Source organism: Mirounga angustirostris, unplaced genomic scaffold (genome assembly GCF_029215605.1).
Source record: "Mirounga angustirostris isolate CCGP_5_RB_7025 unplaced genomic scaffold, mMirAng1.0.hap1 SCAF_1, whole genome shotgun sequence".
Classification (NCBI taxonomy): Eukaryota; Metazoa; Chordata; class Mammalia; order Carnivora; family Phocidae; genus Mirounga; species Mirounga angustirostris.
Window position 1 is genome coordinate 70,475,197 of NW_026991709.1, and position 16,857 is coordinate 70,492,053.

A 16,857-nucleotide genomic window follows, 5' to 3' on the forward strand; every position below is an offset into this window, starting at 1 on the left:
TTGCACTTTTATGTTATAGAGACAGCTTCTTTCCTTAAACTTCATGAACGAACCAACCTCTGCTGGCTTCAAATTTTTCTTCTATAGCTTCCTCATCTCTCTCAGCCTTCAAAGAATTGAAGAGAGTTAGAGTCTTGCTCTGGATTAGATTTTGGCTTAAGGGAATGTTGTGGTTGGTTTGATCCTCGATCCTGACACTAAAACTTTCTTCTTATCAGCAAGCAACAGGTTGTTTCACTTTCTCATCATTCATGTGTTCAATGGAGTAGCACTTCTCATTTCTTTCAAAAATTTTTCCTTTGCATTCATAACTTGGCTAACTGGCACAGGAGGCTTAGCTTTTGGCCTATCTCAGCTTTCAATATGCCTTCCTCACTAAGCTTAATCATTTCTAGTTTTTTATTTAAAGTGAGACACGTGCAACTCTTCCTTTCACTTGGACACTTAAAGGATACTGTAGGGTTACTGACTGGCCTAATTTCAATATTGCTGTGTTTCAGGGAATAGAGAGGCCCAAGAAGGAGGTGAGAGAGGGAATGGCTGGCTGGTAAACCAGTCGTATCAATTAAGTCCACCATCTTATACGAGTGTGGTTTGTGATGCCCAGAAACAATTATAATAGTACAATCAAAGATCATGGATTATAGATCACCGTAACAAATATAGTAATCATGAAAACATTTGAAATATTGCAAGAATTACCAATATGTAACAAAGAGACATGAAGTGAGCAAATGCTGCTGGTAAAATGGCGCTGAAAGACTTGTTCAACACAGGGTAGCCACAGCCATTCATTTGTAAAAAGCACAATATTTGTGAAGCACAATAAAACAAGGAATGCCTGTACTCCAACCTGCCTCTTCAATATGTGTTTTCTGACTCTTCAAGCAATCTGCTATACAGCAAACATCAGTCCTTTGTATTCTCACTCTATTGCCATGTAACAGAAATGCTGGTCACTGAGGTCTAAGAGGCTAAGCTACAAAATGCTAATAAAAGATTCAAAATGAGATTCATAGAATAGGGGAGTGGGACAGGTGGAGAATAAAAATTTAGTTAGAAGAGTGGCACTGATCACATTTTCACAACTCCCTGTTAATAACTGGCTTAAGAGAAGACATCTGGATTTTCAGATCTGCTTCTGCAATCCGTTGTTATTCCCATAGCTCAAGTAAATGAAGGAAATTAAAAGTCAACCTAACACAGATACATAGTTGTAAAGGGGAGCAGTATTTTAATAGTGTTTTGAGATCACTGTGAATATTCTCCTTTGATACTGTACCAAAACTCAACCAGTAGTAGTTTCTTAAAGGTTAACTGCAGCATGGAATCTAAAATCTTATCAATGAACTTTTCATTATCTGTTCCATTAAAATCCATTGGTCTATGTGGTAGGCAGTCTGCAGGATGGCCTCCAATTATCCCAATTTCTCAATATTCATAACCTGTGTGTGAATATCTTGAATATGGGCAGGATCAAATGGAATGTGGCAGAGGTGAGATGATGGGTTGTCACTTCTAATAAAGATGGTGGCTTTTAAAATGGGCTGCCTTCTCTTGCTCTCTCATTTGCTCTTTGGTAAGGAACTCATGTCTTTAGTCAACCAACAGCCACATGAGTAAGCTTAGGAGATCCTCCTCTACTCAAGCTTTGAGATGATTATAGCTCTGGCTGACATCTTGATTATACCCTTGTGAGAGACCCTAACCAAAGATATCCAGCCAAGCCACACCTGGATTCCTGAACCACAGGAACTGTGAGATAACAAATGTTTGTTGTTTCAGGAAGCTAAATTTTGGAACAATCTGTTACACAGCAATAGATAACTAATCTATCCATCTATACAATTTATCTCGTTGTCTGTCATTTCACATATGCACAGCTTTGTAATATGGTGCACTGGTCAGGGGCGCCTGGGTGGCTCAGTTGGTTAAGCGACTGCCTTCAGCTCAGGTCATGATCCTGGAGTCCCAGGATCCAGTCCCGCGTCGGGCTCCCTGCTCAGCAGGGAGTCTGCTTCTCCCTCTGACCCTCCCCCCTCTCATGGTCTCTCTATCTCATTCTCTCAAATAAATGAATAAAATCTTTAAAATATATATATATATGGTGCACTGGTCATCTGAAAATATTAGTTCAGGGGCACCTGGGTGGGTCTGTTGGTTAAGCATCTAATCTTGATTTCGGCTCAGGTCACAATCTCAGGGTTGTGAGATCAGCCCTGCATCGGGCTCCGCTCTGGGCACGGAGCCTGCTTAAAGATTCTCCCTCTGTCCCACCCCCGACCCCCACGAAAGAAAAAGAAAGAAAGAAAAGAAAAGAAAAGAAAGAAAGAAAGAAAAAGAAAATATTTCTTCACTGAGTTATGCAAACATTCCAAACACCGACCATTTCATTATACAGTAATAATAAAAAATCAACATCTGTTAATGACACCACTAATCTCATCAGAAAGCCTTTAAGTAATGGGAAGTTATCAAGCTCCTAATCATGGATATAAACTTTCTAAAATTCTAATTTTTGCCTGAAAGCTCTTTTTAAAAAAAAAAATAACTGGTAACAAACAATGTCAGTTGTTTGTCTTAAAGCAGTAACAGACCTTTGTTCAGATCCAAGAAAATGTCTGCCAAATGCCTAAGTCTACATAACCATAGTTTGTCAGGAATCTTTCAAGTAAAAATAATGTTCCATAAAAAAAAAAACCAGCTAGTTTAGTTCACAACTCAAACAACTATAAAATTGCTTTTCCTTAAAGTAACCACACTACTTCAGTATGCAGAAGTGCTTTATGTACACATCCTATTTCATAAAACAGAATAGTTTTAAAATGTGTACTTAGGAGTCAAGATTTAATGAAGTTAATTTTTTATTGCTTCATCAAGAACATTATTAGTAAAATAGGTTTATTTAAAAAAAAAAATTGTGAGTGTATGGCAGTGAAGAATTTACAGTTTAGTGCCACTGCCCTGACTCAATTCAGATGCAGCAGTCTGATCCATCATTGCCTCTGAACCATCAGGCCAAATATCAACAATGTAAAAAAAGGCAAATAACTTCTTATGAAAATTATTATGAAAATAGTTTTCACCTTACAGACCCCCAGACCACACTTTGAGAATCACACTTTAAATCAATACTGTCCTAAGAAGAAAATAGTTCTCCAAAGACCTTTATCAAGTTATAATAAGATCTAATAATGAGTGTTAGGACTGACTTCCTAACTCTACAGTCATTCCCATTCCCCTCTTCAATGTCTATTAAACCAGACGTAAAAGGAGGAAAGAGGTTTCAAACGGGAACTCTTTTGCCTCTTTACAACAGTAAAAGAGCACAGAATTTATTTCCTGTAGTCTACCCCACTCAGAAATCCTGCCTTATTCCTTGCAATAAAGAAAAGATAAAGCGTCCAAGGGCTTCACCCCTCAATTTTAAAATCCATTCATAACATTTATATGAAAAAAATTATGAACAATGTTTTATTACTTCTGGTATATTAACAGCACAATGACTGGCTGAATCAAAGTCCAGAAAGCCCATATTATACTTCAATATTCAGTTCTTACAGTTTTTTTCCTCCCATCTTTATTTCTAATCTAGACAGTATATTCTGTTATTTCTCACTACAGTAAACTCTAAAGCTGCCAAGACTGATCTTAAAAAAAACTCCCAATTACAGTGCTTTTTCAAATTAAAACATACCATTTATATAATTTTCTTCATCCTTTTCTTATAATTTATTTCTTCTCCTTTATTCAAGTTTACCTACAGAACTTTTTATTTCTCTGCATTACTGGTATCAATATGTACAAATACATTTCTATGACTTTGCCTACCCACGTTATAACTTTATTTTCTATTTTTTTAATATACCTATTAATACCTAAAATATTTAGCTTGCAAAAGGTAAATAAGTGCTTATTAAACTAAAAGTTTTCTTTAAATCTAATTAAATGTTCCATTTTCTACTGTCTCTCTATGCACCCAGACTGACATCATAATTTTTTGCATGGATTAGGTATTACTTTCTCCTTTGTTCAAAATAGGAATAGCGCTTCTGGAAATTTAGAAAGAGTAAAGACAAGGCATATCAAGACAGTAAGGATATGGTAGTCAAGTAAGTGCCCCCCAAAACAAAAAGTAATCGGATCTTTTATCTAATGATAGATTTGCTTCCATTACAAGGCAGTATTTCTTTTTGCTAATTTTCCTTCTTTTGGCCTTCTACAACAAATATTTTAATCTGGTTCTCTACTTGTAAAGAAGCAACTGTGCAATTTTCCTGAAGGGAGTACAGAATTATGAGATTAAGAACTGACTCTACACTTAAAAGTAATAATCTCTAAGGAAGTCTTCACATCTTTTGATAACTTCATTAAAACCCTAAGGTAACAACAGAGTCCAATAAAACTAAGAAAAAAAGATGAACTTACCACCAAACAAAGGTTCTGGTTCCACCAATATTTCCTGTTTCTGAGGAATTGGGGCACGAACTTCTTCTCTATTAAAAGAAGTAGGAAAATATCAAAAGGAAAACTGTTTTTTGCTACATGTTCTCTCCATAACTATTGTGAATGCATCCAAATTAACAAGTTATATGAACACCAAACTTAGTGACTTTTAGGAACCATGGTGTTAAATAATTGTTAGGTTTCCATACAGAGGTCACCTGGAATAAAAGTACCTGGCATAGATGGCTCAAATGATTTATAAAGAAAGAGAACAAACAGAAAAGAAAAAATATTTCCCCTTTGCTCTCAAGTTCCCTACCCTAGATTCTTTACAGGAAAAAGGGGGGGGGTGGCTTACAAAAAAACAAAAACAAAAAATCAGACAAAAAATGGAAAATATAGGCATAATAAAAGCAGTTATTACATTACTACTATATCAAACAATAGATCATTAAATCACATGTATTAAAATAAGTTTAGGGGTGCCTGGGTGGTCCAGTCTTTGTTAAGTGTCTGCCTTCGGCTCAGGTCATGATCCCAGGGTCCTGGGATTGAGCCCCGCATTGGGCTCCCTGCTCGGCGGGAAGCCTGTTCTCCCTCTTCCACTCCCCCTGCTTGTGTTCTCTCTCTCGCTGTGTCTCTATCAAATAAATAAATAAAATCTTAAAAAAAAAATAAAAATAAAAAAATAAAATAAGTTTAAATAAACAAGCAGTAAATTTTATGCTAGTTATGAAGACAGTTAACATAGGTATTACCTTGGATTATTTATTAAATAAACTCCAATATATCCAGAGCAGAAGTAATTACTCATCTTTTAAAAGCCTATAAACTCGGGGCGCCTGGGTGGCTCAGTCGTTAAGCGTCTGCCTTCGGCTCAGGTCATGATCCCAGGGTCCTGGGATCGAGTCCCACATCGGGCTCCCTGCTCTGCGGGAAGCCTGCTCCTCCCTCTCCCACTCCCCCTGCTTGTGTTCCTGCTCTCGCTATGTCTCTCTCTGTCAAAAAAATAAATAAAATCTTTAAAATAAATAAATAAATAAATAAAAAATAAAAGCCTATAAACTCTTCAAAGTTTACCTCCAGAGGATTTATTAATAACCCATCTCCTCCAGTAGAAAATACTCATTTAGAAATACTGTAAAAATGGCTATGTTCTTTTAAGTATCAGTTTATTTTATAGTTTTAACTAAAATATTAATCTCTGCTGATTAATGTTCATAGCAAGGAAGAGTATGCTCCAAATTTATTGTGTCCTACTCACATGTTAATTTAAGTAAGGCGTAATGTTTTCCATTCAGGTGTTTCTAATAGTAATAACTGAGCTTAAGGCCTTCTTTTTTATATCTAATAGGTAGAACTCCAAAACATACTTTATAAAATAAAGTATGAATACTCATTTGTCAACAAGAACATCCTATAATCAAAGAACTAGTTTGACAGAGAAATCTACAATAAGTCAAAAGATGAAGGATAAAATGTAATTCAAAATTAAGTACATCTGAAGGAATAGATAATGCATCTAAAAGAGGAAACTCTATTAATCCTCTTTCATCAAAGAGAAATAGTCCATTTTCTTAAGAAAATTAAGAATTTAGAAGACATCTTTTACCTAAATAAGTCTTTCCATGATTTCCATGATTTTATAGTATATATATAATTATCTAAATCTAAAACAATTTAATTACTCAGAAAACAAACCTTAATCTGATGAAATACATCAATTAGGGGTTTAGATTAAGTAGTAGTCCCTATACAGAAAAAGTTGATTACTCCATGTTTGAGGGTATCTGTTCCAAGATTGCTAGCTACCCAACAAAATGAAAAAATGGATCAGAAAAAAGAACCATAAAGAGTGAAAATTATAGTTTAGGACAATCAATTAGCAATACAAATAACCTAAGTCAAATTATAATGTAATTCAATAGGATAAGACATTCATCGATCAAAATTATTATTTTTTAAAAGTAGGTTCCACATCCAATGTGGGGCTTGAACTCACGACCCTGAGATCAAGAGTTGCATGCTCTACTGACTGAGCCAGCCAGGCACCCCATATCAAAACTATTTTTAAACACAATTAAAAAAAAACACGTTTTATACAGTGAGAACAGTTATGTTCCCCCAAATCAGCCATGAATACCTGTTATTCAAGTTTCTGTAAACTAAATCATGTTTTCATATTGATTTCCATGAAAAATTTGAGCTATGTTGGGGGAAATGGGATACCAACATCTTAAATATGTAGCCAATACTGATAAGAAAAAACTTTATGAAGTATTAATAATGATCTCTAAAGTTCACTCTTCATGTGGAAACAATTAGTACTCTAGAACCTGGAACTAGATCAATGAAGTAACTATGTCTTGAATATTATTTGGCTTTTTAAATCTATCTCTAATTTAAAAATAGTATCTATGTCTATCTATTCCCTTAAACAGGGAATTCCCCTTGTTTAGTATCTCATGTTGTAAACACTGAGCGTTACAAAGGGCTGTAAGCATTAAAGTCTTATTTAAGGATCTGCTTAATTGTTTCAAAAATCAATGGTTTTCCTTTGAGTAGCATTCATCTCTAATATTTTCCAAAGATGTGGAATTTTGCCCATAAAGTATTCATTTCAAACTCTCACTGGTATCAAATATAAAGGGCAAAACACACAAATTTGTTCACCATTTATTATCATTCTCTACAGAATACAGTTCCATATGCTAAAGGTGCTTCCAATGATTAACCACATGTAACTATCATTAAGGTATAAAGGACTAGAACTATTTTTCAAAAGATTTTCCTGGCAACTCAAAACTCACCTGGGACAATGTAAGAAAATTTAGAATTGGGAAATCAGAGCTTTATTGGGCTTTATTGCCGTATCTGCTATGTAATTACTGTGTAGCCTGGGAAAATGGCTAGCCTTTGCTTCCTCATCTGTAAAATGTAGATAATAATGTCATCCCGTAGGGTTCTTTTGAAGATTAAATAATAGACATGACAGTGCTCTAGAGAATTTAAGGCATATAAGTATAAAAATGTACACAAGACACTTTTTCAGATGCTTTCAGCTTTTAAGTTTTTCAAAACCAGAGAATTAACCTAACTGATAAAAATGCAACTGCTGTAGGGCGCCTGGGTGGCTCAGGTGGTTAAGTGTCTGCCTTCAGCTCAGGTCATGATCCCAGGGTCCTGGGATCGAGCCCCGCATCAGGCAGGAGCCTGCTTCTCCCTCTCCCTCTACTGTTCCCCCTGCTTGTGCTCTCTCGCTCTGTCAAATAAATAAAATCTTTAAAAAAAAAAAAAAAAAGCAACTGCTCAATTTAGGCGGGGTTGCTCCTAACAATAAATAATAAATTCATACTCTGTGTGTGGTCTGACTGTGGAGACACTTGCTGAACTGGTACTGGGCTCTTCAGCAATTCCTCCACCATCCAAAAACATAGTGACTGCCATCTCCAGATTATTGTTGCAGGCTTCGAGCATATGTTTCCCTACACTTTCGCTTGCACCTGAAAAAGCAAAAAGACAGGGAAAAAGTTAAAAAAAAAAGACACCTTCTTACTAAAGGTTCATATTAAAATACAGAATTCCCAAGCAAATTAATAATACCTTTTCCCTTTTAGGATGAATGACTTCTTATTTACATTTACAATGTTAGCTGATTAGTAAATTACACAAAGCTAGAAAAGAAACTACCAGCATTAAAATAGTGGTCTTCCTTCATAGTAACACCAAACTAAATAAAGCATGTCTTTAAATGGACCAACTAGGGGTGCCTGGGTGACTCAGTCGTTAAGCGTCTGCCTTCGGCTCAGGTCATGATCCCAGGGTCCTGGGATCGAGCCCCGCATCAGGCTCCCTATTTGGCGGGAAGCATGCTTCTCCCTCTCCCACTCCCCCTGCTTGCGTTCCCTCTCTTGCTGTATCTGTCAAATAAATAAATAAAATAAAAGGACCAACTATATATTTGTTAGAAACTGAAAAAATGATAAAGAAAAATGAAAGACTACATTCTAGAAAGTTAGAAAATATTTTGTTAAAAAGAATGCATTTCAGTTAGCATTTGTTTCCATTAAAAAGAAAAGAAAGTTTTAATAACAAAGGGAGAGCAGTGAGATGGGACATTTTGTCAAAACTATAACCAAGTCAAAATCTGGTAAGAATGTCAATCTTCAGGGCACCTGGGTGGCTCAGTCAGTTAAGTGTCCGACTTTTGATTTTGGCTCAGGGCATCATCTCAGGTTTGTGAGATCGAACCCTTCATCCAGCTCAGCGCTGGGCACAGGAGCCTGTTTAAAATTCTCTCTCACTCTCCCTCTGCCTCCCCAACCCCCACCCCCACTCTCTCATTTTCTCTAAAAAAAAAAAAAAAAGTCAATCTTCATCATTTAGAACTGACCCTACACACATTTATTCATTTGTAAAACCAGCATAGTCTGTTAGATGCAATGTATATTGGTAAAGCCCTTTACAAAACCAATTTTAAAACATGTATCAAAAAGTACTCCTTCCTTTGTTGACCCAGTAATTTGGGTTTCTAGCCAAAAAAACACTTTTTTTTTTTTTTAGATTTATTTGAGCGGAGTGCACATGCGCACGCTCGGGAGTGGGGCGAGGGGCAGAGAAGAGAATCTTCAAGCAGATTATTCCATGCTGAACGCAGAACCCCACGCAGTGCTTGGTACCACGACCCACGAGATCATGACCTGAGCCAAAAACCAAGAGTCAGACGCCTAAACTCAGCCACCTAGGCACCCCAAAAGATTTATTCTTTTATCTATTCCATATCAAATACTACAAGCATAAATACATCCATATACGTGTCCAATATAGTTTCAGTTAATATTGAAAAACTGGAAACATAAATGTCCAATAATACTAGAATCTAAATTGTAGAATTTATTTGATGGAACATTTTGTGACCATTAAAACACATTGCAGGTTTTCCATCTGGGATGACTTTCCTTCTACCAGAATCATGTACCTTATAATTTCCTTCTAAAGGGGGTGTGTGCGTGTGTGTGTGTGTTTGCTCTGAAAATGTCTTCATTTTGCTGTCATTCCTGAAAGATAATTTTACTGGATATTCTATTTTCAGGCTGATAGCTATTTTCTCTCAGTAAAGACCACATTCCAATGTCCTCTGGCTTCTGTTGTTGCTGCTGGGAAATCAGTTGCTAGACCAGAGAAAACCTTTTTTTATAGCAATCTGTTGTTTTTCTCTAGTTGCTTTTAAGATTTTCTGTCTTTGGTCTTCTGCAGTTTCACACTAATCTGTCCTGGCTGATTTTACTTATCTCCTTGGGATTCACTGCACTTCCACCATGTAAGGATTGTTATCTTTTATCATTCCAAAAAATTCTCAGCTATTTCTATTTAACAATTACCATGCTCCTCCATTCACATTTATTTCTTTCTGGAACTCCAATCAGATCACTCTATGCTGTGCCAGTCTGTTCTTTTTGTAGTTGTTGTTTTTTAATCTCTTCACTGGGTTTTTCATTTCAGTTAATTTTTTTAAAAAATTTTATTTATTTGAGAGAGAGAATAAGAGAGAGAGAGAGCGGGCACCTGGGTGGCTCAGTTGGTTAAGCAACTGCCTTCGGCTCAGGTCATGATCCTGGAGTCCCAGGATTGAGTCTCGCATCGGGCTCCCTGCTTAGCAGGGAGTCTGCTTCTCCCTCTGACCCTCCTCCCTCTCATGCTCTCTCTCTCATTCTCTTTCTCGCAAATAAATAAAATCTTAAAAAAAAAAAAGAGAGAGAGAGAGAGAGCGCATGAGAGGGGGGAGGGTCAGAGGGAGAAGCAGACTCCCTGCTGAGCAGGGAGCCTGATCCCAGGACTCCAGGATCATGACCCGAGGCGAAGGCAGTCGCTTAACCAACTGAGCCACCCAGGCACCCTCATTTCAGTTAATTTTTTTTTAACACACTTTTTTTTTTTTTAGATTTTATTTATTTGACACAGAGAGAGTGAGAGAGAGAGAGCATAAGCAGGGGGAGTGGCAGGCTGGCAGAGGGAGAAGCAGGCTCTCTGCTGAGCAAGGAGCCCGATGTGGAACTCGATCCTAGGACTCTGGGATCATGACCTGAGCTGAAGGCAGCCGCTTAACCGACTGAGACACCCAGGTGCCCGATTTCAATTAATTTTTTAGAACTACAAGTTCCATTTTTGTTTTTTTCCTAATATGCCTAGCCATGTTTCAGAGACCCTTCCTTTATACTCATATTTCAAACTTCTCATTCCTTCAAACATATTCATCAAATTTATTCAAATTACTAAGACAAAACAAACTTTCTGTAGTCTGTGGGAGTCATCCTCTCTTGTTTCTGCTGGCTCTTGTTCATGTGACATGGTTTTTGCGCATTTTGTGATTTTTTTTTCCTGTGATCTCATGTGCCTTGGATTTTTAATTCTGTCGATTTTTGAAGTGAGGGTTGAAGATACATTCCTCCTAAGAGGGTTTGAATTGGTAAATTTTGTAAGGCACCTGTGGGCACTACCAAAGACCATTTTATTTTTTTTTAAGATGTTATTTATTTATCTGAAAGAGAGAGAACGAGCAGTGGGGAGGGGCAGAGGCACAGAGAGAAAGAGAGAAGCTGACTCTCTGCTAAGCAGGAAGCCTGATGCAGGGCTTGACTCCAGGACCCGGAGATCATGACCTGAGCTGAAAGGCAGATGCTTAATGGACTAAGCCATGCAGGAGCCCCAACAAAGACCATTTTATATACATTCTTGACTTAGGGTATTTAAGCCCTCATGGAAAATGTGACCCTATAAAGACCCTTGTTATAAATTCTCAGTGACTATCTCCTGCCACTCTCTAACTGCCAAGGTTGAAACAAAGTCTCAGCTTCATGAAGGGGAAGGGTCTCCTATCAGACTCTTCTCCTTAGGAAGACTACAGGCATTGTTTCCCGTTTCCTGGGTCCTATGAGGCTATCAAAGGAGAAGTTTAAAACCATTCAATTTGGGCAGATTCCACCAGGGTGAAGGCTTCCTTTACATCTAGCTAACATCTGCATTCCCATTTCATTTCATTCTTAGCCTCAAAGTATTCCTTACTTTCTCACCAGCCCATTGATGTGTTTTCAAAAAAAAAATTTTAATACACATTTCACTTAGGATTTTTCTCAGCAAGAGGGTTATTCATGAGCTCTCTCTAGTTTACCCCTAATGCCAGAAATGGAAGTGCTGATTCTCCTCTTAATTTCTTTCATTTGTTTTCTCTTTTCTGTTAGTTTTTTTTTTTTTTTTTTTTAAGAGTTTATTTATTTGTCAGAGAGAGAGAGAGCACACGCACAAGCCTGGGGTAGCAGAAGTCTGCCTGCTGAGAAAGAAGCCTGATGCAGGGCTCGATCCCAGGACCCTGGGATCATGACCTGAGCCAAAGGCAGATGCTTAATCACTGAGCCACCCAGGCGTCCCTCTACTATTAGTTCTAAGGCTTTAAATGAAGCCCACAATACTTCTTACCTAGATTACTACAACAGACTCCTAATTGATCATCATTCTATCTTCTACCTTGTTGCTGCAGCTATGCTCCAAAATACAAGTCTGATTCTCATTCTCTCTCTCACACACACACATCCACTTAAAACTCTTTAATGGCTTTAAAAAAAAAAGTCTTTTTAATGGCTCTCTGACACCACAGTATACAGTATAAATTCCAAAATCCTTATGATCTGGAAAGTCCTTTGTGACCAGGCCTCAGCTCATCCCTCTGGTTTTCCCTCTCCTCTTCCCCATCCTACACAATTCAGTATAGTCATACTGAATTACATGCTTGGAAGGTCCTTATATCCTCCTCATCTCCCCTTCATCCAGTTCATGCATGCTCAAGAACCACCCTAAGTGTTACTTTGGGAATTTGTGTGCTAAGCATTCTCTACAGTACCTCCCCACTCCCATCTCTATGATACACTTCTATTATATACATCAATACACTACTAAGTAGTAAATGTTGGTTTACTTTCTGGCTCCAAGGAAAGAGCAGAAGCTTCTTAAACACAGGCTTTTGTCTTGGTATCCCCAGCACCTAGCATTGTGTTTGCTTGCACATGATCCATGTCTAATAAACTGACTTAGAGCTATCTCACAGTACTTCAGTTCACTAGTTGATATACCAGGAAAGAAAGGTCGGGCTTCAGCCAAAACAATACTTCCATATCCTTTGAATTTTATACCGTGTGCATATCTTAATTCTTTAACTTTCATTTATAAAGTAATATGGTTACACTGTGGAAATCACAAACAACAAATGGGTACTTAAGATCTATCCATGTTCTTAAGATCAAATTTCCAGTGAGAGCATCACATACAAATTTTTTTTTTTAAACCATAAGAGACTTTTTTTTTTTAAGACTTTTTATTTATTTATTTGACACAGAGAGAGAGAGAGTGAGAGAGAGACCACAAGCAGGGGGAGCGGCAGGCAGGCAGAGGGAGAGGGAGAAGCAGGCTCCCTGCTAAGCAAGGAGCCCGATGCGGGGCTCAATCCCAGGACCCTGGGATCATGACCTGAACCAAAGGCAGCTGCTCAACTGACTGAGCCACCCAGGCGCCCTGTCATCACATACAAATTTTAAAAGCGCTCTATCTCAAACAATGTAAAGTGAAAATCACATACTCAAAAAACAAAAACAAAAACCTGTCAGATGACGAAGTAGATACTGCTTTGTCTGATAGCTGACAAAGACATATCTAAGATGCCAGTGAAAAAAACTGAACAAAATTATTTCCTGAGGGGTGCTTGGCCTACTCAGCAGGTAGAGCATGTGACTCTTCATCTCAGGGTCTTGAGTTGGAGCCCCATGTTGTGGGCAGAGTTTACGTAAAGAAAAAGATTTGAAAAAAATTATTTCATGAAACACAAGTGGAAAAACCATGAATACATTATATTAGGATTTAATGTTAAATCAATTTAAAAAATTACAGAAAAGCGTCTGATCATTTGACTTAAGTCCCTAGAAATTTGCATATTTATGTTGGTGAGAAATCTTTTTTGGGAATTGGACACAGAATTACCTTTCATTTGGGGTTGGCTGTATATCTGGGTATATATATGGTCATTTTAGTTACATAGGCCCAGGGAGGCTTTTTCCTTTAAAAAGGCTTCATATATTACTCAAATTTAAGAAACTTCCAACCCTTCTCTCTCCTTCAACTGCAAATATCCCATCAGTCAAACAACAATTCCTACAGTTTCCATATAGATGAAACCACTCCGACCCATCCTTTTCGCTCTGCATTTATCGCTGTAGTCTTCGTTCAAGCCTTTATCTCTTACATGAACTAGTGCATCTCTCTGCTCTTGGTCATGTTCCTTTTGACAGACCTTCTACACTGCTAAATAATGTAAATTTGATTGTCTTCTCTGTATCAATCTGCATTGCTGACTGGAAGTTTTCATCTTTCTTAAGCTGCCAATAAGATTTGGCCCTTATTTACTGCTTCCAAATGATACCCCTCTGCTCTCATTTCATCCCTATACCATTCCCTCCAGCCACACAGGTCTATATAATCTAGGCAGATCCCTTGGTGTTACTTTAGAATGCCATGCCTTTGCATAATATAGTTATATCAAATCAGTCCCCTCATTCACTAAATACCCACTTCCCTGTTAAGTTTTAGACCTTCCTCCTCCCCTCCTCACCCTGAAGTAGATAAACAGATGTATACTTTTCCATGAAGTCTCAATCTCTATCCTTGTCTGTGCTAGCTTTTCCTTCTTGCAAACTTTAAAAACTCACTGAACTTGCCCAGGTCTCACTCTTCTCATACCAGTTCTCTCTCCCTAAGGTCTCAATCAAGCTGAACTAAAAGTTCTCAAGTTCTAGTATGTACAAATTTACATTCTCACCATTAGTAAACGCACTTTTATTTTTTATTTTTTTAAAGATTTTTTATTTATTTGACAGAGAGAGACACAGCGAGAGAGGGAACACAAGCAGGGGGAGTGGGAGAGGGAGAAGCAGGCTTCCCGCTGAGCAGGGAGCCCAATGCGGAGCTCAATCCCAGGACCCTGGGATCACGATCCGAGCCAAAGGCAGATGCTTAACAACTGAGCCACCCGGGCGCCCCAGTAAACACACTTTTAAAAAATGAAATTTCAGGGTGCCTGAGTGGCTCAGTCAGTTGGGGATCTGACTCTTGACTTCAGCTCAGATCATGATCTCAGGGTCGCGAGACTGAGACCCGGGTTGCATTGGGCTCCACACTCAAGCCTGCTTGAGATTCTCTCTCCCTCTCCCCCTCTCCCACACATACTCTCTCTCTAAAATAAATAAATAAATCTTAAAAAAAAAATTTTTCAAAATGCAACTTTTTGAGGGGAAGGAGTTCAAATATCCCAACAGCCAATCTTAGATAATCTTGGGGCAAAACCAGCACAAATTTGATGAACAATTTTGAGACTTATGTGTTTCCATATTATTTGTCATAAAACCTGAGGCTTTGTTTTAGTGCCTTCCTAATACTTTTCCATTATACTTCTTAAATGCTAGTCTAAAAATTCATTTTTAGACTATTGTACTCCATTTTAATTTACTAATCTACACAGCAATTCTGAAAGTTAAAAGGTTCCTATAGGCAGACCGCTCTGGCTGCTTGTTCTAGCAGAGAGATGCATGAACTGTTATATTTGCCTCATAATGAACCCTAAAATACCACCTTCACAAGGCATCCACTAATCTTTTCCTTTTCAGAGAATTAAATCACTGAGTTCATATCATTTTTGGCTCTTGTCTTTCTAGGTGCTCACACTGCACTAAAGCACCATAAAAAGCACAAAGGATATGTTGGTGGGGGAGTGAAACTCCCTCTGCCATAATAGCAACTAATGCTGGCTGCTTTCACTCCTCTGAAATGTGTTCACAAGGAAATTCAACTTAAAAATGACCACTGCATACAAATAGTTGTTGTCAACCTCTCTACCACCCTCCAACTATCAGAACTCCAATACAACTGACTGGAAACCCTTCAGAGAATTTACGGGCTCTGAAGTAAAATAAAAGATGGTATGAAAATCAGGAACTTGTAAAGTCAATCCTCAGGCAAGCTCGCCTGTCAACAATATGGTCTGCCTATCCTAAAAGGTCTAACTGCCTACATTTTTTTTTTCACTTTATTATGCTGCCTAAAATGCAACCACTGAAGAGATTAATTTAGGTTAACAAACATGCTTTTTATTTTATTTATTTATTCTTTTTAGAGGTGGGGGGCAAGGGGAGAAGGGGAGACTCCGCACTGAGTGCAGAGCCGGAGGCAGGGCTTGATCTCACAACCCTGAATAACCACCTGACCTGAAATCAGAGTCGGACGCCAAACCAACTGAGCCACCCAGGTGCCCCATCATTTATTAACTTCTTCATTAGATGTTGAGCTACTCCCTAAAACCCTGTAAATTGAGAGCGAAAATAAGAGATTAAGGGAGTTGCGTTAGGAAAAAAGATATCAGTAGCTTTAGCACCCAGGTGCCTTTTGGAGGAGAGCTAAGGAAGGCCTACCAGAAGTGCTGCATTAGGGTGGGAGGTACCTTAGAGCATGAAAAAGATACTGGGTACCTGAGCATAGAGACACCAAACAGTTGGAATGAAGGTATCAAATTTTTCCTCTGGCCAGTCCTAAACACTGTAAGGAAGAAAAAACATTCTTCATGTTCCCTTCAGTTCCCAGTATAGATATTAAGAGCATGAATACCACTCAAATAAACCTGAGTCTGACTCCTAGTCAAGTTGTGACTTTGATCTAGTTACTAATTTCTCTATAGCTCTCAGTTTCTTAGTTATAAAATGGGGATATTACCAACTTCATGAAGTGCTTGTGTAGATTAAGAAAATTCGTATTAAAGAACTTGGCACAGCTCCTTATTGGCAAATAGGCAAGCAGAGCAAGACATCTCAGTTTTCTCTCGCTCACTCATCTGATGCTATGAACATGTGCTTCACTCATGTTAAACACTCATTTTGTTTTTGTTTTTTTAAAGCAGGAATATAACGAGAAATAATCACTCTAGAAAAAAAAAAAGAACACTCTAAAGAATAAAACAATACCAAAAGATATCTGCTTTAAAGAAACCTGGAAGTAAGAAGCATTCCAGGATGACTGAGAAGCATCAGGAGTGTTGTAGTGGCAGGAGAAAATTTAATAGAAGTATAGGTAAGTATTCCAAAGTTTCCTAGGTCCACAGGTTTATTGAACTATAGATTAAAATATAATTTATTAAAAGGGATTCTACAGGGAATGACTTTAAGACACAAAAATAAAGCTATAATAAAGGAAATAATAACTGTGATATTTTGGGGGCAGACAGTGTCAACACTCGAGGCCCAGAACTGCCATCCTATTTATAATCCTTACTTAACTATTTAATGCTAGAATCTAAGCTGTAGGCAGCATATCCCAGAGACAGCC

General features: G+C 37.8%; 1 protein-coding gene across 1 annotated transcript in view; it reads right to left on the bottom strand.

The window, feature by feature from the left end:
- Positions 1-16,857, bottom strand: part of UBXN7 (UBX domain protein 7) — a 58,864-nt gene that overhangs the window by 31,727 nt on the left and 10,280 nt on the right. The window contains exons 2-3 of the mRNA XM_045903084.3: positions 7,802-7,949; positions 4,429-4,496 (exon numbers count right to left, since the gene is read on the bottom strand). Coding sequence (XP_045759040.1) covers positions 4,429-4,496; positions 7,802-7,949 — 216 coding nt within the window. The remainder of the gene's footprint in view (positions 1-4,428; positions 4,497-7,801; positions 7,950-16,857) is intronic.